We start from the raw sequence: 20,752 nt of genomic DNA, 5'->3' as shown, positions 1-20,752 counted from the left end.
TGGCTTACGCACAACAGTTTATTAGGCTGTCTGCTTGTTTGTTCATGCCAAGAATAGTATGGTTCTACAATTGTTCAGTTCAGCCTCAGGAGTTGGGAGAGGTGAGTTTTTTCATTTGCGGATGTTTGTTATTGTCTTCCAAAATTTGCTGCTGTTCAATCTGTGATCTTGAGTATCTAAAAAAAAAATTCCAGTTGCTCGGTTTACAAGTTCTGGTCAGTGAATTAACAATGTTGTTTAAAATGTATAATGTTCACTTTCTGTGTGTGTGTGTGTGTGTGTGTGTTGCTTTTTTCCCTGATGAATTGTATGATTTGGCCTCCTTTGATTGTACAAGTTATGATAATAGATTGGTGGCTGGATATGTGGTTGTGAACTGTTCTCCAGGTTGCTTAAATGGTTAATGGAGAGATGCACAATATGAGAGGAGAAAGCTTCATTTTGTTACTGTGGGGAACATGCAGGTATGTGGTGGTTGATTACGTTGTTGAAAGGGTCTAACTGACTTAAACAGCAATGCCTGCCTTCCCCCCTCCCTCTCTTTTTTATCTTTTTATGCATTAGTTATTGTATTGGTCACACATATTTTTGAAACCTTTGGCAAACCAGTACCATTGCCTTAAAAAGATAGAACTAAATAATACAGAAATGGCAAACTGAGTGGTGCCAAGATGTTACCAAAGGCTACTTGTTCTACTTGTTCTAGATGCAAAAATGTACAGATTGAACAACCACGGAGACATGACACATCCCTGTTTCAACCCAACTTTCAAAGAGAAAAATTCACTTAGTTCACCATCCACACGCACTGCAGCCTTCGCACCCTCATACATACTCTTCACAGCATTCAACAACTTCCCATCTACTCCATATATTCTTTACACTATCCACAATCCTTGTCTATCCACCCTGTCATATGCTTTCTCCAAATCCATGAAAGCCGCATACAACTTCTTTCCCTTCTCTAGAAACTTTTCCGCTAAAGATCTAAGAATGAATATCTGATCTACACAACCTCTTCCTTTCCCAAAGCCTCCCTGTTCTTCTCCAACTAATTTCTCTGTTCTTTCTCTAACTCTGTCAATAAGTATCCTACCATACACTTTTCCTATTATACTAAGAAGACAAATGCCCCTATGATTACCACGCACTTCTTTTTCCTCTTTTCCTTTGTACAAGGGAATAATTATACCTGACTTCCAATCCTCCGGGACTCTACCTTCCCCCCAGGCCAATCTGCACATCTTCCACATCCATTCTACTACTATCTCTCCCCCATGCTTCAGCATTTCACCACACACTCCATCAATTCCTGGGGCTTTCCCCAATTTAACTTTCTTCATTGCTTCCACAACTTCTATCCTATTAATTTCTTCCTGTCTTCTCACCTCCCTCCTTCTCCCAGCCATTCCCCAGCCACTTATACTCGCATTACTTCCAACCTCTATGTTCAACAATTCCTTAAAGTGTTCTCTCCATCTGCTCACTTTTTCTCCCTTCTCCACTAGTAATCTACCATTTTTATCTTTCACTCCCCTGCTAACTTCACTTCCACCCTGTCTTACTCTTTTCACCTCTTTCCAGAACATTTTCTTACAGTCCCTCCACTTTACACTCAAATTCCTTCCAAATTCCTCATCCACTCTCTTCTTACTCTCTCTTACTAATCTTTTCACCTCTCTCTTTCTTTCTACATATAACTCTCTCTTCCGCCTCTCAACTTCTTCCACGCCCCTATTTCTCATCCATTCATTGTATGCTTTCTTCTTTTGTGCCACAGCCTGTCTCACCTCTTCAGTCCACCACGCTGTTCCTTGCACCACCCTCCGTCTTCTCTTCCTTCCACACACCACATCACATGCTGCACATACTTCTTCTGTAAATATGCTACACACACCTTCCACGTCTCCCATCTGCTCCAATTCATATTTGCCCAATCGTTCCTCCACTTCTCTCTTATACTCTGCCTTTTTCTCATCCTCTTGTAACTTTCCACACTCCTTGCAACTACTCCTTCCTCTCGTCTTTCCCTTCTTCTATTCCTCCATCTTACTTGAATTCTAATTCTGGCCACCACCAAGCAGTGGTCAGAAAGTCCACTCTCCCAACCTTTATGTGCTCTTGCACCCATTACACATCTTCGCATCCTTTCATCCACACACACATAATCAATCAATGCCTTCCTTTCATTCAGTTCACCACCCACCCTTCTCATCACTCGCCATGTATACCTGTGGATCATTTTATGCCTGAAGAGGGTATTGGCTATCACCAACCCCCTCCCAGCACAAATGTCCACTAACCCACTCCCATTCTCATCTATCTCAGCAGGCACACCCCACTCATCAACTATTCCATCCACCTTCACCATTCATATCACCAATCAAAAACACTCTCTCATTCCTTCCAAACTTTTCCATGCACACTTCTACATTTGTCCAGAACTCTTCTCTCACTCTTCTAGCACGATCTTGCATTGGCGCATACACACACGCAATCGCCCACATTTGTATTCCAACTTTCAACTTTACCCACACAATCCTTGACCCAACTGATCCATACTGTCTTATGTTCTTCTTCAATCTTTTACTTACAACTATACATACTCCTTCCTTTGCCCTCTCATTCTCACCTACTCCTGCACATATACCCCATCCATACTCCCATTCTCTCACACTTTCTCTTCCCCATTTTGTTTCAGTTATACCACATACATCCACTTTCGCACCCTCAAGCACCTGAACAATCTCTCTCTCTTTCAACTCATCATTCGCTCCCCTTACATTCCACGTTCTGATAACCAAGTCCTTTGTCCGGTCCTTGGTCGTCATCGTTTGGTCAGTCCTTGTCCGAGGCTTATTGTTTGTTTTTTTAGTTAGCTGTTTTCCGGGGAGGGGCACTAACCCTCCGCCAACCCTTTTAGTCGCCTTTTACGACAAGCAGGGATACTGGGGGAGTATTCTTGAAAAAAACCCTACCCCCAGGGGTATTGCGTAGTGGGGTATCGTATAGCGGGGTATCCCTGTATTTAGGTTACCTAGTAAATGTCTCTGAGATTCAGCCTTTGCCCTGTAAACCTCTCTTCTAGCCCTATGTTTGGCAGCCAAGTACTGTATTCCTCTCTGCTACCATCCTTTCTCCACTCCCGGAAAAGCCTTCTTTTCTCCTTAACTGCAGCTTCTACACTCTCATCCCACCACCATGTTACTTTATATCCTGCAGGGCCCCTTGTCCATCAACACACTGAATCATTAATTCTCAAGAGGTGCTTCTTGAGGACTCTGTACTGTTCTTTTAACACCTCTGTCAGCATCTCCCTGTTCAGCCACCAATCAACTCATTTCGCTATACAAGACATCCCTTACTACTTGGTTTTTCAACTTCCATATTTTCCTCCTAGATGCATAGGTCCTCTTTTTCACCAACCACTCCTTAAGCACCATGTCACGTATCAAAAACTTGTGTTGCAGCACACACTCCTCGCTCCCTATAACTTTAACATCCCTCTCACTAACCTCCTATCAGCCCTCCTGACCACGAAATAGATTATCTGGCTGCTATTTCTTCTAGACTCATAATTATGTGTGAAAATTTTTTACATACAAGAGCCCCTCCACCTGGAAGATTCCCCATGGAAGTTGTTACCAACACTACAGTAGAGCAGTTTAAAAGAAACCTCCACAGGATTTTACTCACACTAGAATGAAAGAAAATTGGATGTACATACACAAGTAAATACAAAGATACACAGTATTTCTAAGGAATGGACTGCAAGGTCTTGTATAAAGATGATAACCTCTCTGTCTCTCTGTCTGTCTCTCTCTCTAAATGCAAGCATATTTAGCCATACTGAAATACAGGTGGAAAAAAGTGAAACTGCAATGGATGAAAATGGAAGAGCACAAGAACTGGAAGTGATATAAAGAGTCAATGAAAAGAATAATCTGAAAATCTGATGAATGGGAATGACTACATCAGAGCAGTACTAAACATGACTAGTTTTGGTGATGCAGACAGAAAGTATGTGTTGCCTAAAATAACACACTGTAAGAAGTGAAGATGGGTGTGAAATGGTAGAAAAAATTGAATGCCACCAGGTGTTGAAGTGTATATAGAGATAATTTAACTGTAATGGAAAACTGAAATAATGCATATGTTGAAAATATGCCAGACAGCTTGAATGAGAGGAACTGTACAAGTGGAAGATTTTTTTTTTTTTTCTAAATGCAAGCAAGAAGAAACCAAAGGCCAGAAGCCTGCAAACTGTTCCCTCCAAGAAATAACAAAACCAAAACAACAGAAAGCCAAATTCAAGATCCGTTTATTTTGAGATACCTGGACACACTGCATTTGAAGGACTGGCGATCACAGGCAGTAGGAAATACAGACAGAGGGAGACAGTTCAAGAGATGACCTGTTCAATACATGAAGAACTGGGAGTAACAGTTAACTCTTGCATTAAAGAGTTAGGCAGAAAAGGGATGACAGTTTCTTGCTAAGTGGGTGCTATGCACCTGCCATAGTGGTGAGGGAGGCAAGCAACTGTTTAGAGGAGCGGTGACACTTGAAGTAGTGGCAGAAAAGAGATGAAGATGCAACAGTGCAGAGAAGGGACACAGGTTGAAGGGAGCCAGTAAAAAGGGGAGAGTTAATGAGATGAAAAGCCTTAGACTCCACCTTGCTGAGAAGAGCTGTATGTGGGGAGCCTTTCTAAAAGTGAGAGTTGTATTATACACAGGGGTGAATAAAACACGTGTATATAGTCAACGCCTGTGCAGGGGTAATAAAGAAGACATGGAATTGGCTCAGCACACCTAATCTCTTGGAAGCAATTTTTACAAGAGAGGTAATATGATCTCTCCACAATAAATCCCAAGAAAACTAAACCCCAAGTATGTTTAAAGACGATGTAGGATTGAATTGGGTATTGTAAAAAATTAAAGGATACTCCTGTGGAAGATTTTGTCTGGTTTATAGGTGTAAGAACTGAGTTTTTGATGCATTAAAACAAGGTTACTTTTACCCCAATGAGAGATATGAGCCAAGTCAGACATTAAGTGCCATAGCCTCATCCCTTGTTTGCTGAAGGAAGTGCTGAGATGGATGCTGCGGGAAGTGAATGGAGAGGTGAAGGGTGGAGTCATCAATGTATGAGTGGACTGGGTCAGGTGTACAGCTTAGAAGGTCACTGATGAATAAAAGGAAGAGAGTTCGTGATAGGACAAAGCCCTGAGGAACACTACTACTACAGCTGCTACAGAACGACCAGAAAGGAAGCAAGAGAAAAAGGCACAGATAGATGGAAACCGTAAGAGGGCAGTTTGGAAGTTAAAGATTTATGCCTGACTCAATCAAAAGCCTTTGAGCTGTCAAGTGCAATGGTAAAGCTTTCATCAAAGTCCTGAAAGGAGGATGGCCAGGAGTCTGAAAGGTAGGTAAGATCGCCAATGGAGTGTTCCTGGTGGAACCCATACTGACTATTAGAAAGATTGTTGTGATAGGAAAAATGCGTTAAAATTTTTTTTGTTAAGAACAGACTCGAAAACTTTTGAAACACATGATGTTGAAGCTATTGGGTAATAGTTATATAGATGGGAAGGGGAACCCTTCTTTGGGACAGGCTGAATGAGAGCAAACCTCCAGCGCGAAGGAAAGGTACAAGTTGTGTATGGGGCAGATGAGGGCATCTATCATTCACTCATCCAATAGTGGTAACCTGGTGACTAATCCTAAAAGTACACGATAATATATGCTACTATCTTTACTCCATCTATGCAGGGGAGGAGGAGGAGGAACTGAGTAAGATGTAGAAGGGATGAAAATAAACTGTATGACACCAAAACTTACCCCAAACAAGCTGGTGGATTTTTGGACACAAATACACAAGGAAGAGGCTTGGCAGCAATAAAAACGACATCAAAGCTGATCTTAGTTTGAAGTCCAGTACTTCAAACACAGGATATACCCACATTCCCGCAGTGTATGCAATGTAGCACATCCTGAAATGGAATATAACATAGTGAAAATATTACAACTCTGAAACATCAGATCAATCACTCCTTTCTCACAATGCACATGGCTCAAGTATTAATCCTATAACTTAATTGACTCTGAATAATTCTGCACACAGCCTGTATGATCTTTTCAGTTTTCTGATTTATGAGCTTATACAGTACATTCATGCTCAACTTGCCAACTAATACCAGACTGGAAGATGCACGATACTGAGAAAAATATTAATTTATACTGTTGTGGGCTTTTCATGTTAATAAAATCCTAAAAATCTTACTTAATAAACTCTGAATAAACCATAATAGGGTGTAACTACCACATCTCATAATAACCCTTGTTGGCTAATTACAACAGTCAAAATATTTAGGGGTATACAACAGTCAAAACATTTATGAGTATGAGACCAACTAATGCTTCTGACTGTCTTATATGATTAAAAACCTCCAGTCACCTAAGTGAGATATGTGGGAATATTCATAGTATACAGAGAGAGGCAGGGTGCCCAAGAAAGTCAATGGATATGAAACTGGGAATATGTGTACTGTATATTGGAACTGGACTGGGTTATTAAACCAACCTAGGCATTTTTTGATCAGTCTGGCCCATATTCTAAAGCAGTACAAGACAGTGAGGAGTGAGAGTGAAAGAGTTAGCAGGAAGTAAGCAACTGAAAATGTGTATGGATAGTGAGTGAGTAATAGAGTGAGTGGGAAGTGAGTGAATGCAGGAATACTCCAATATCTGGCACCCCAATAACTGAACATTCACTACATCAAACAAAAGAAATTGGGGAGCATTCCCACAATCCTAACGGCCGTCAATTCACTAGTCTGAACACTCTGCCACTTCCTAGGTTTGAAACGCACATGTCTGAGCACGCAGCTCCCCCTGTCCTTTCTCCATCCCCTCACTTCTCCCCATCTCCAACTCCCCCAACCAGCTGGGCAGAAATGGTCGTCCGCCTCGTCACCAAACGGTCAAAATTGCCTGGCTAGCCTCTCAAGCTGCACGCTGCTAAAAGACCCTAACCCACCACCTGAGCAAAAATGGCTGTCCGCATCCCTATCGAAAGGTCAAAGTTGCCTGGCCGACTCTCAGCGCTGCCAGGCACGTCTCCCTCCCTGTCCTTTCGCCATCCCTCACCCACACTAGCGCACTGCCTGCCTGGCAGGCTGGCCTGCGCTCATCCACACTCGCTGTGTCTGTTGTCCAGAATGCATCTCAGCACCGCATCTCCCACCACCTTACCTGCCTGCATTACTTTCCTGCATATGTGATGTTGATGTCTCATTTTTTGGCAATAGTATTGTTTATGAAGATAATACCATTACCTACAGTGATCTAGCCAATCAGAGCAAAGACAACATTTGCACGAGAGGTCGCATGGAATTCAGTGCTGGTGAGGCACATCCTACCACCTTCCTACCACACTACACTATGGAAAAGACCAGCTTCTCATGAAAAACACCTGGAAAAGCAAAACATAGAACACTAGACCAATTCTTTTGACTGCAAAAGGATGCCGTAAGTGACAGTGAAACAGACCTTGCATAGCGTATGTAACTGAGAATGTTGGCAAATTTGCCTCTGACAACAAGAACTCAGAGAAAATGGCGAATTGTTGATTTTGTCACCGATTCTCGAATCATATCTGATGAAATAACTGAGGATGCTTATGGTGTAGAAAACAGCCTTGCCAGTTCTACTGAAACTTCAGACCCTACACCTGCTCAACAGACATCTGGGAAGCAAAAAGACCAGAAACACTGGCACAAATTCCTGACCATTTGGTGCTACAATCATCCTTAGCTCCTGTGCAATGCAAAAGATGTGCAATATCTTATCGAGTGTGTCAGGAACATGTTTAATATCTTTACTGGCAATGGCTGTAAAATGCAGAAGACAAAGAGAACCACCCTTCATGAGAAACGATCAGGAAGGTTTCGCTTTGTTATTTTTGTAGTCTTCTTTCTTAAGCTTATGTTTTCAGAGGAAAACTCTAGTTGACAATATTGACTGTAATGTAGGCTGCAGATGACTGTCAATTAATTAGGCTTAAATGAAGGAAAAAGAGTGGTTCTCTTCTCTGTTCCTGATCCATGACGCATGTAATGGTTGTTTGTTGCTTGCTATAGAACTTCAATAAATCACAATGAGTGAAAGTTCACCCTTTTTAATTCATTAATTTGTTTTTCTTCTCTTGTCCAGGGCCCAACTGCCATCTTCATGCAGAATGTAAAATAAATGAATGGAAACAATATACCCAAGCCTGTGAGAAGTCAATCAGGAAATCGGAAAAATCTGCTACTGCTGCCCTTCGAAATGTTTACATGATGGCTTTGAACAACCTGAGCAATTCGACAATGTCTGCATGAAATGAATTTTGTATTTGCAGGCAGGTTTTATTTTTTTTTATTCCCTTATGTAATGACAAGTCCATATCAGATTTTAAGTTTCTCTATGTAACGTGTGCCCTAGCAGATATTCTAAAACACATGTTCATTCAATGTAAATCTTTTCAGTCATCAAGATTAGTATATTCCAATGTAATGCCATTGCTGCAAGTATCCATAGATTCTATACAGCAGTTACAGTCTTTACCAGGGCCTAATGTGTCAGAATTCCAAGAAATGGTGCCTCCTGAACCTGTCAACTTGGATCTTGATTCATCCTTTGATTACTGTGGACATTTGGTCGAAGATGTTTAGTAAACTTAGAACTGAAGCATCTCTGGCTTGTTCCAAATTCTGTAATGCTCTGCTGGACAACCTTAAGTCAAGGTTTTCTGATCATGCTGATGCAGAAGTTAAGAATGCTCTTAGAAATTTGTTTGATCATTAAAAGTACTATAGTGAAGCAAAAGATTTGTGAAGCTTGTTCATTCAAACCTGGAGACTGTCATGAAGGAATATGATGAAACTAGCTTTTTAGGTGATGATAGACAGGCTGACTATGTATTAGAATTCCAAAGCTTAGGAAATCTGCTCAAGAAACAATCTGCAGAGATTAAAAAGTCATCAGAGTCCATCAGTAATTTTGCTGTTAAGACTGAGACTTACCATTGGTCACCAAGCTTGCTTACTTATTACTGACCCTCCCAGTGAGTTCTGTAAACTGTGAGCAAACATTCAGTCGGCAGAACCTGATAAAAACTCACCTTAGGAATAGGCTGAACACCGAAACACTGGAAAGTCTTATGATGATTTCTATGGACGTCCTCTCAATCTCAGAATTTAACTTTGGGCATGCTTTTAAAGCACGGGCACAACCCAAAGACTGCAGGTTGATAAAAATCTAAGTTTTCTAGAATTTTCAAATAAGACAGCCTAATCAATGCCAATCGGTGAAGATAAACTGTATTAATCATTATTTACTTGCATATTTCTTAAAAATCTCATACAGTAAAACCTCAATATAATGGACTTCAACAGACCGGAATTTGCTTTTATCGGACTCGAGGAGCTACCTGACTAAATTCCTGTATATCAGAAAAAGTCCGATAAAGCCAGAAGCAGTCCAGACTGCCTGACCACTTCAGCTATGTTCACCACAATAAGATAAATAAAAGACATGTTTATCAGTGTACAGTACACTATCATTATATATATTATACCATTTGATTAATGTAGTGAAATTATAACACAGTACAGTACCACAATGGTAGTCAAAACAGTTTAAAAACTGTTCATGTGATCCGGACTAATGTCTGACACACCGGAAAAAGTCCGGCTTAGCAGGGGGAAGTCCAGATGTCACTTTTATCGGAATTTTGCATTTTTCAGAATGGTTTGGGCCCCAATTAGTCCGTTATAGTGAGATCTTACTGTATTTTGTTATTCTGGAAGGTAATTTTAAAAATTTTATACAGTATACACTCGATTTAACGAAAACCAATGTAGAGGAAAAAAAATTTCCATAGTTTTCCCTCCCCCATCTAAAGGAAAATTTCTGTAAAACTGAGTATAATTCCTTAAAGAAAATTTTGTCCCGAAAACCATCAATTTAACGGAAAAATTTCTGTAAACTGAGTGTGTCCCCAGGTCGGTGGTGTGCAGTGCTGTCACACATCCCCGCCAACCTGCCTGGGTAGTGGTAATGGCGGGGACTCAGTGACATCACGCGGCCCATACAGCGTTCACGTGATCACCCAATTGTTAGCAATAACTCCACGAGTGTGCGGCTTTGCCTTGGTATTGCGGCCTTATTTATTTATTTATTTTATTTTTTCAGTGAACTAACGCTTTTATGAACCATGCCTAAGATTCAGGAAAAGGAGAGGGTGAGGCATTCTCTTCCCCGGAAACTGGAAATAATGGAGATGATGAAGAGCGGAGTTAGCCCAGGGGCGGTAATGAAAGAGTATGGGGTAAAGAAAACCCAAGTGTTTGACCTACGCAAACACAGGACGAAATAAAAAAACTGAAATTGCAACCAGAGGTGGGTGCTAGTGGTAGTGAAAAATAAAAAATGTTGTAAGGGCACTCTCTGGGGGGGGGGGGGGGAAACGAAGTTTGAAAAATTTGATGCGATGTGCAGCTGGAACAAGCAGGAAAGAGCCCAGGGCTTGCCTGTACATGGGCCTGAGATAAGGAATGCTGCACTGAGGTTTGAAGAGATACTCAGAATTGAGGACTTTGTGGCTAATGATGAGTAGATAAGTAGATTCTCTAGGCGACATGACATTCTATCTATCTATCTATCTATAGCCCAATGCCCTAATCCCGCAAAGGGTGGCTGCAGACAAAACACCTTCAAGTCGCTATATCACCCACCATTTGACCACCCTCCCCCCATGACATTACACACAGAAAAACTGTGGGTGAGAGGTGCAGTGCTGACTTGAAAGTGCTCAGCCTTTCATTGAAGACCTAAAGAAGATAAGAGAGACAGGCCTTCAGGACTGGCATATTTATAATGCAGACAAAACAGAGCTTTTTTGGAAAGCCCTGCCTAACACCACACATGCCGAGAAAAACCAGTTCAGCGTGCCAGGCCATAAGCAGAGCAAATCACGAGTGTCTGTGCTGTTGTACGCAAATGCCAATGCTTTGCACCGACTGAGGCCAATGGTGGTGGGCAATGTGAAGCAACCACATGTAATAAGGCCCATCATGAATAGTTTGCATGTGGACTATGATGACTATGCCAAGGCTTCATTCACAAGCAGGATAAACAAGTACTGGTTTTTCTAATACTTTCTGCCCACAGTCAAGGGGTACCAGACAAGGGAGCACAGTATGTGGCTAGGTAGGGTTGGAGCTCTGTTGCTGCTGGACCAGGCCCCACCCCATCCCTCAGAGAAGTGCTGACCACCCAAGATTGGAAAATCAAGACCATGTTCCTTCCTGCTAACACAACTTCCATCCTGTAGCCCATGGACCAGGGGATCATTAACACCTTCAAGCAACATTACAGGAGACTGATGCTGGACAACATTCTGGTGGTAGAAATGGAGCCAGGGGAAGGAAACGAAACCAAAAAGCAGCACAGTGTTGAGGCATGGAAGAAATATAGCACATAACATGCATGACACTGTGCTGAAATTCAGGAAGGCATGGGACCTTGTGGCCACCAGGACACTAATTCATGTGTGGCATGCGATACTCAGCCAGAGGGAGCACAAACAGCAGCAACAGGACAAGACAGCAGATTTTGAGGGCTTCATTGCAGAGAAGTGCAGGGAGGCCTTTCACCAAACAGGTGAGGCCAAAATGGGCATGGAGGACATCCATGAATGGATGGATATGGATGCTAGTGACCCTGGCTACCAAATCCTGTCCAAAGAGGAAATTGTGGCAGAAGTGACTGTAGATGAGGCAACAGTTGAAGAGGAAGTCCAGGAGTCTACCAGCAAGGTCAGACTACCTCATGCCAGTGATAGTGTTGACACACATCTGGATTTCCTCATCAATGGGAGGGGGTTGGTGATAGCCAATACCCTCTTCAGGCACAAAATGATTCACAGGTATACATGGCGAGTGATGAGAAGGGTGGGTGGTGAACTGAATGAAAGGAAGGCAATGATTGATTATGTGTGTGTGGATAAAAGGATGCGATGATGTGTAATGGATGCAAGAGCATATAAAGGTTGGGGGAGTGGACTTTCTGACCACCACTTGGTGGTGATCAGAATCAAGGTCCAAGCAAAATGGAGAAATAGAAGAAGGGAAGGACGGGAGGAAGGAGTAGATGTAAGGAGAATGGAAAGGTTACAAGAGGATGAGAAAAAGGCAGAATAGAAGAGAGAAGTGGAGGAACGATTAGGTAAATATGAATTAGAGCAGATGGGGGATGTGTAAGGTGTGTGCAAGATATTCACAGAGGAAATATGTGCAGCATGTGAGGTGGTGTGTGGGGTGAAGAGAAGACGAAAGGGGTACAAGGAACAGAATGTTTTTTTTTTTTTTTTTTTTTTTTTTTTTTTTTTTTTAAATAAATAACAGAACGGAGGAAGGAAAAACAGATGAATAAAAAAAATAATCCATACACCAGATTACTGGTGTCCTCTGTTCATAAAATATCTGTAACAGTTAGACTTGAACAGCTGTGGGTAGAAATTTGGAGGGAAACAACTCTGGGGAAGCGAGTTCCAGAGAGATGCAGTTCGGGGAATGAAAGAATTCTGATAGGCAGAAGTTCTATAATATGGCTGAGTGACATTCCAGTCATGAGCGCTACCAGATGCCCGTGTAGCATGAGGGAAGGCATGGAGAGGTGGCATCATGGACGCAACTTCGTCTGAGCATTTGCCAAAAAAATATCTGTAAAATAATGCAAGGGAGGCAACATTCCTTCTTACTTGTAGGGGAGGTAGTTTATTTGTAATGACAGGGTTGTTAATGATTCTAACAGTTTTGTTCTGAATATTGTCTAGTTGTTTTAATGCAACCTCTCCACATCCATTCCACAAGGGTGACCAATATTCAAGTTGAAAGCGCACATGACTCTTATAAATTATAGCTAACTGCTCATCAGTGAAAAAGTTACGGACTCTGTACAATAATCCAAGTTTCTTTGAGGCGGTTTTAGCAAGTGATCTGACATGAGAGGTCCAGCTGAGGGCACTGTTAAGTGAGACACCATGAATTTCAATACTTTTGGAGATGGGAATATTAGTAGCACTGAAGGTAATGTACGAATCTGGCAATATCTGTCTATTAGTAAACTGTATATATTTAGTTTTACTTGCATTAAAAGAGACAAGGTTGTTCTGTCCCCATTCACTGATCGTAGACAGATCTCGATTTATGGAGATGGCTGTACTGAGTTGAGAGGCAGAGATATTACACTTAGTAAGTGGGTGTCTTAGTGTGAATGAACTATGTAGTGTTGAGTCATCTGCATATGAGTGAATGGGACTGTGGGTGACAGATAAGAGATCATTAATATGAACCAGAAATAGGGTTGGCGCCAGAACTGATCCCTGCGCCACACCAGCATTAACTGAGTGGAAATTGGAAGTGGTGAGACAGGCTGTGGCACAATAGAAGAAAGCATATAATGAATGGATGAGAAATAGGGGCATGGAAGAAGTTGAGAGACAGAAGAAAGAGTTATATGTAGAGAGGAAGTGAGAGGTGAAAAGATTAGTAAGAGAGAGTAAGAAGAGAGTGGAACAGGAATTTGGAAGTAATTTGATTATCAAGTGAAGGGAATGTAAGAAAATGTTCTGGAAAGTGGTGAAGAGAGTCAGATAGGGTGGCAACGAACTTAGTGGATGAGTGAAAGAAAAAAATGGTAGATTACTAGTTGAGATGGAGAAAAAGTGAGCAGATGGAGAGAACACTTTAATGAATTGTTGAACATAGAGAATAAAAGTAATGTGGGTATAAGTGGTGGGGAATGGCTGGGAGAAGGAGGGAGGTGAGAAGACAGGAAGAAATCAGTAGGATGGAAGTTGTGGAAACAATGAAGAAAGCCAAAATGGGGAAAGCCCCAGGAATTCATGGTGTGTGGTGAAATGCTGAAGCATGGGGGAGAGATAGTAGTAGAACGGATGTTGAAGATGTGCAGATTGGCCTGGGAGGAAGGTAAAGTCCCGGAGGATTGGAAGTCAGATATAATTATTCCCTTGTACAAAGGAAAAAGGGAAAAAGAAGTGTGTGGTAATCATAGGGGCATTTGTCTTTTCAGTGTAATAGGCAAAGTATACGGTAGGATACTTATTGACAGAGTTAGGGAAATGACAGAGGAGAAGAACAGGGAGGCTTTGGGAAGGGAAGAGGTTGTGTTGATCAGATATTCATTCTTAGATCTTTAGTGGAAAACTGTCTAGAGAAGGGAAAGAAGTTGTATGCGACCTTCATGGATTTGGAGAAAGCATATGACAGAGTGGATAGACAAGGATTGTGGAAAGTATTAAGAATATATGGAGTAGATGGGAAGTTGTTGAATGCTGTGAAGAGTACGTATGAGGGTGCCATGTTGCAGTGTGTGTGGATAGTGAACTGAGTGAGTTTTTCTGTTTGAAGGTTGGGTTGAAACAGGGATGTGTCATGTCTCCATGGTTGTTCAATCTGTATGTGGATGGGGTTATAAAAGAGATACTGTACAAGGTAGGTCAGTGGATGTTGGAGTGGTCCTAATGAGTGAGGGCAGTGTTTGGAAACTCTCTGTACTGTTGTTTGCTGATGATACTGCGTTGTTAAGTGAAGACGAAGGGGAGCTGCAAGGCTTGGTGGATGAGTTTGGGAGAGTGTGTGAAACTCGGAATTTAAAGGTGAATGCAGAAAAGAGTAAAGTTATGGTCTTTGAGAGAAGTGAAGTCAGTGTATGTACAGTGGGGTTCGATGAGGAGGAAATGGAAAATGTGAGTACGTTTAAGTACTTGGGTAATGTGATGAGTAAGATGGAATTTTGGAGGGTGAAGTGCTTGAATGGGTACAACAAGGAAGAAACATTGCTGGTTCCTTGAAAGCAGTAATAAGAAACAGGAAAGCGAGCATGGACGTGAAAAAGTTACTGCATGACAGTACTGTGTTGTGATACCAACTCTAATGTATGGAAGTGAAGCTTGGACCTTGTTGGAGGGACACAAGTCAAGAGTGAGAGCAGTAGAAATGAGTTATTTGAGAGGAGCATGTGGAGTCATATGGAGAGACAGACTGACAAATGAGGATGTGAAGGAGTGTTGTGGTGTGGATGTGGATGTGATAGCAAGTTTTAGGAGAAACACTGAGGTGGTTTGGCCATGTTGAGAGGATGGAGAGCAAGAGACTGATGAGAAGAGTGTACGTGAGTGAGGTGGAGGGGGGGAGAGGGAGGAGGAGGCTAAGGATGAGATGACGGGATGGAGTGGGGGGTGTGAGCTGGGAGCAGGGCAGTGAAATGGCAGGGGACAGGGCAACATGGAGGTGATTTGTTTGTGGCCACCCCTTACGGGATTAAGGCGTCTGCCAATAGATAGATAGACTGATCATCATCATCATCATAATGAGTGTGCAGAGGAGTTTTGTTATTTGAGGAATATGTTATGTGCTGGAGATGGGGCTGAAGTAAAGAATGGTTGAAGGAAATTCAGGGAACTGTTGCCTCTTCTAACAATGAAAGGACTATTCCTCCATCCTAATGGATCTCTGTATGCAGAATGTGCCTCGAGTGTAATGTTGTATGATAGTGACATCTGGACAGTAAAGAATGAAGATACTCACAGGCTCAAACGAACAGAAATGACAATGATCAGATGGCTGTGTAGTGCATCCTTTAATGCGAGGCCTGGAGGGCTATAATTACGATTCAGGAGTTTAAAGGAAGGACGAGATCTGAATGTACTGGTGTTGTGATGATGAAGGGCAGATCGGAAGGTGACAAGTGTGAACGTCGGGGGAAAGGTTGCAACAGGCAGACTAAAAAAGGCCTGGGACAAGGCCATAGAGTGTGGCCTCACCGATAAGATGTGGAACAGGGAGGGTGCCAGAGACCGAGCAGTGTGGACAGTCACTATTTATGTGTTGGGACCATTATAAACGATACTGTACGATATAAATAATAATAATCATCATCATCATCATCATGACGACAACAACAACAAAGACAGCTCTGACAATGGCGACAAAGACAACAATGATGACAACAGCAACTATGATAATGATGATGACTTAAAGCAGCATGCAGAGCCTCTGTTTAGTGATTGAAGAGTTGAGGGGAAGGAAGGGACCTGAATGTATTTGTGTTGTGACAAGGAGGGGTAGACTGAGATGGTTTGGACACGTTAAGAGGATGGTGGATGACAACTGGGTGCGGAAGAGGAGAAGTGTGAACATCAGAGGTAGGGTTGCAAAAGGCAGACCAAACGACCTACGATGTGGTCATAAAGTGTGACCTCAGGGATAAGACACAAAACATGATGAGACTTACATCTCAAACAAGATCTGTTTCCTGCTGTGTTGTTCATTACTAAGTTGTCAGGGATCAGACTAACATAGTACCGGTACTATAATGTAAATCTCAACAGAGATATACTAATAGTTTACCAAAGCACAAAACTACACAAAAATTACCATACCATGATAAGTAGCAGGTGTAGGCCACTAAGATGGGCACATAAGACTTGATGCCAGTGGTAATATGGTGTTGGATTAGGATAAGCTCAGCCAGACTTCCTACAGCAGGTAGCGTATGCATGATGTGGTTCAACCAGCCGGGGAACCAGACATCCATGGAGGATGGAAAGATAAGCTCTCGATCCACCAAATAAAGACTCCAGAATATGAGTGGTACAAACTGCAAGAAAAAGACAAAATTATTTCGTAATTCTGTGAACAAGTAGTGTTTCCTGATAAAAACAGAGTATATCAAAACTATATATTAAACTTCAAATCATCATCATCATCATCACCATTATCATCATTTTCATCATGATAACCTTATTTCCCATTAAAAAAAAAAAAAAAAAAAAAAAAAAAAGAGAGAGAGAGAGAGAGAGAGAGAGAGAGGAGTAGGATCCTGGCACCAGAAAGGGAAAGACATAAAAATAGGAGAGCTATTCAGAAGTTCTGTAAGTTACTGACTGAAACAAGTTAATAACAGTCTTTGCATGTGTTTTCAAAGACAGTCAAGCTGTTGGAAACTCAACAGTGTATGACTGAAGTTCTATGGCAAGTGAAAATACAGTAAATATTCCTTAACCTTACAACAGCACTAGTCAGACATCATTGGCTGATGGTTTTTACTCACATTTAACAAAAACAGAGTTGTTGGTAGGCTCCAGGTTCCTAAAATACTGTACTGTACTTCTTTTTAAAAATTTGTCACCGTCAAAGCGCTGTGCAACTGACATTCGAGTAAATTACCATGTAACCACTATCAATATTAACCTGACACCTTTTTCCACTTGTTTCACATACACACACATACTGCATCACTATTTATGATTTCGATATTCCTACAAGATTGCAACAGTGCAGACTTAGATAAGTGTGCACTATCATAGGCATATAATAAATAAACAGTAAATTAGCCATTCTGTGGGTCAGGTATGTACACACACAAGAAATATGGAGTTACTGCACCATACCAAATGCAATGGAAGTCTTTAAATGGCAATCAGCTTATCTCCTGCTAGTGAAAGTCAGGCAGCGGTAAATGCTAATAGTAATCCCTGTAAGACCTGGATGCCCAAGTCACGGACACCCTAAGTCCCGGACATTTTGGGGGGGGGACGTTTTCAACCCTACTTTGAATTTGCTGCACAGTGATGAACAGCTGTGTTCTGGGGCATACTTCCTCCGACGTCCACTAGAGCGCCCCTGCATCGTCCCCATTCCCCGCCTATCTACCGTCGTGACTGCACGCTCGTTGTTATGGCTGCCCATGTGCTCACTTTTGTGGTGGTGCCCTACCTGCTGCAGGCCTGTTGTTCCACTGCTGCCTCTTACTCGTGTGTGTGACGATGGCCTCACCACCCAACAAGAGGAAACGAGTAGTTCCGACTCTGGAGAAGAGGGAGATATTGGACAAGGTGGGTGTGGGACGGTTGACTTCCCGCATCCTCCGAGAATTCAACCTGGCCCACTCTACCTTGTTCGATATCAAGAAATCCCAGGACAAACTCAACCAGTACACAGCAGACTTCGCACTGAAGACCAAACGCAATGTGCAAAGGAAGATTATGTACCTTCTCAGGTTTGCAGAAGTCGACTGTTCCACGCTGATTTGGCATCGTCAACAACGTGCTGCTGGTGTGCTGGTGCATGGTACGGAGCTGAAGGCTGCTGCTGAGAAGTTTGCAAGGTTACATGACACCTCAGACTTCAAGGCATCCAAAATATGGCTCTTCGCTTTCAAGTTACGACATGCACTTACCAACCATAAGGCCCATGGCGAAGCTTTCGATGCCAACAAGGAGGGAGTAGAAGAGTTTCAGCAGATGGTGAAGGGCATGATCGGCAGGGAGGGCCTCACTCTCGGTCACGTCTACAACGCTGACAAAACTGGACTATTCTATCGCTCACTGCCCACGAACACCCTAGCAGAGGAGATGGAGAGGCGTGTACCTGAACGCAAGCTCTCCAAGCAGCGGATATCTGCTTTGTGTTGTGCCAATGCTAATGGCATGCACTGGCTGAAGCCTGTTATTGTTGGCCATGCAAAGTAGCCTCGGTGCCTTCGTGGGTTGAAGGATGTCCTGTCTGTTGTTTGGTACCATTCTCTGAAGGCTCGGTTCACAGCCAAGAAATTCAAAGACTAGTTTCACCAGCACTTCATCAAGGAGGTCATCCATTATCAGACGAACACACTGGGAATCCCATGCAACCAGGTAAAGGCTCTCCTTCTGGACGATGCACCTGCACATCCATCCGACAAGGAGTTGGTGGCTGAGAATAGCTGCATTAGGTGCTTGTTTTTGCCACCTAATACTACTGCTCTCATCCAACCAACGGACCATGGAGTGATGGTGGCTACCAGGAGGCTGTACCGTCGGAAGTTCCTAGACAAGGTGATGGTTGTTCTCGAGGTCAAGGACGAGTGCAGGGAGGGAAGGGACATGTGAGGCCAGCGGACTGTGGAAAACATTTGCCGTTACAACCTCAAGTCAATCATCTACAACTGGGCCAATGCATGGAGGGAAGGCCCTGTCAAGACTCTGGAAAGTGGTTGGTCAAGTCTGCTTCTCGGAGCCGATGTGGTGCACAACTTTCTAGGTTTTGACGTGGATGACTTCCATGTGCATCTTTGTGCGGCTCATGATGAGGTCGATGTGGACGAAGTGCATGAGTAGTTGCATAACGACGAGAGCGATACTGGTTATCAGATCATTTCTGATATCGAGATCGTTTCTTCAGCTGCAGGTACTAGTACCCAGCTGGAACATTCTGACGAGGACAGCAAGGATGATAGGGACTCTTCTCAGCGTGCCACTACTCCAGCCATCCCCAAGCTGAACATACTCCATGAGCACGTAGAGTTCATTCTGGACTACCCTAAACACCCGGACTGCGACCGGGAGGTGAGGCCCCTGGGACTTGTGGAGGAAGTGCGTGCTTTTTGGCAGCACATCGTCAATCACCAGAATCGCCATTCCTTACGTCAATCAACCATTGACACCTTCTTCAGGCCCATGACCCCCTCCGTGCCCAGCTCTGGCTCCACACCACTGCCTCACCAAGACATGCCTTCCACCTCCGAGCCGCAGCCCAGCACATCGGCCAGGTGGAGTCTCCACTGGACGTGAGTTTGCGGCTATCTTTAGAGTCATCTGCAGTGGGTAGCCCATCACCACATCCCAGCAACGTGCCCCTCGGCCACCTGCAACACCTACTCTCTGACTCTGACAGTGAATAAACAGCAAAAACTCGCCACCAGAGTAATTTACAGTGTTATGCAGTGTTAAGAACAGAATGTGCAGTGTTAAGAAACTAGAATTTAGAGTGCAAACGATTAAGTGCAGAGTGCAACACTGGCGTATTTCCAGTGCAGCGCAAGTAAGAAAAGAATGTGCAGTGTTAAGAAATTAGAATTCAGAGTGCAAAGGATTAAATGCAGAGTGCAACACTGGTGAGTTTCAAGTGCAGTGCAAGTAAGAACAGATTGTGAAGTGTTAAGAAATTAGAATTCTGAATGCAAAGGACTAAGTGCAGCGTAACAATGGATTACTGTTTGTGTTTCAAGTGCACCTTCACCACTGTCAGAGCCTGAAAGGAGGCGGGTTAATCTTCGCGATGGCCACGGATGTGTCGTAAGTACTTGTACACTGTACACTGCTAAATATTTTCCTTCCTCACTTCTAATTTCTCATTCTCTGATTCCTTTTCATTTATTTCATGGTTTCTGTCCCTTATTTCTGTGCATAAGGTCTTCAATAGGTGCTATGCATGTCCGGTAGGGAGTTATTCAGGTGGCTTTCAAAGTTAGGCTGGGTTGGGGTCCATAAGTACCTGTCCAGAGGCATTTTTCCCATGTCCCGGACAAGACCAAACCCCGGACATGCCTTTGGCTCTATTATGTTGGATCTTGGAGGGATTACTGTATAATTATTCCCCTGTACAAAAGGAAAAGGGGAAAAAGAAGTATGTAGTAATCATAGGGGCATTTGTCTTCTTAGTGTAATAGGAAAAGTTTATGGTATGATACTTATTGACAGAGTTAGGTAAATAACAGAGGAATTAGTTGGAGAAGAACAAGGAGGTTTTGGGAAGGGAAGCGGTTGTGCAGATCTGATATTCATTCTTAGATCTTTAGTGGAAAAGGTTCTAGAGAAGGGAAAGCAGTATGCAGCCTTCATGGATTTGGAGAAAGCATA

At 42.8% G+C, this 20,752-nt stretch overlaps 1 protein-coding gene across 1 annotated transcript in view; it reads right to left on the bottom strand.

Moving 5' to 3' along the window:
• LOC145390424 (androgen-induced gene 1 protein-like) overlaps positions 1–20,752 on the bottom strand; it is a 41,453-nt gene that overhangs the window by 1,091 nt on the left and 19,610 nt on the right. The window contains exons 3-4 of the mRNA XM_080265353.1: positions 16,517–16,734; positions 5,848–5,999 (exon numbers count right to left, since the gene is read on the bottom strand). Coding sequence (XP_080121479.1) covers positions 5,848–5,999; positions 16,517–16,734 — 370 coding nt within the window. The remainder of the gene's footprint in view (positions 1–5,847; positions 6,000–16,516; positions 16,735–20,752) is intronic.

The sequence above is a fragment of the Coenobita brevimanus genome, chromosome 14 (assembly GCF_032717465.1).
Source record: "Coenobita brevimanus isolate Jiangsu-jjx chromosome 14, ASM3271746v2, whole genome shotgun sequence".
In the NCBI taxonomy this organism is placed as follows: domain Eukaryota; kingdom Metazoa; phylum Arthropoda; class Malacostraca; order Decapoda; family Coenobitidae; genus Coenobita; species Coenobita brevimanus.
The sequence above is the reverse complement of the archived record's forward strand: the minus strand, read 5'-3'. Positions and strand labels throughout refer to the sequence as shown.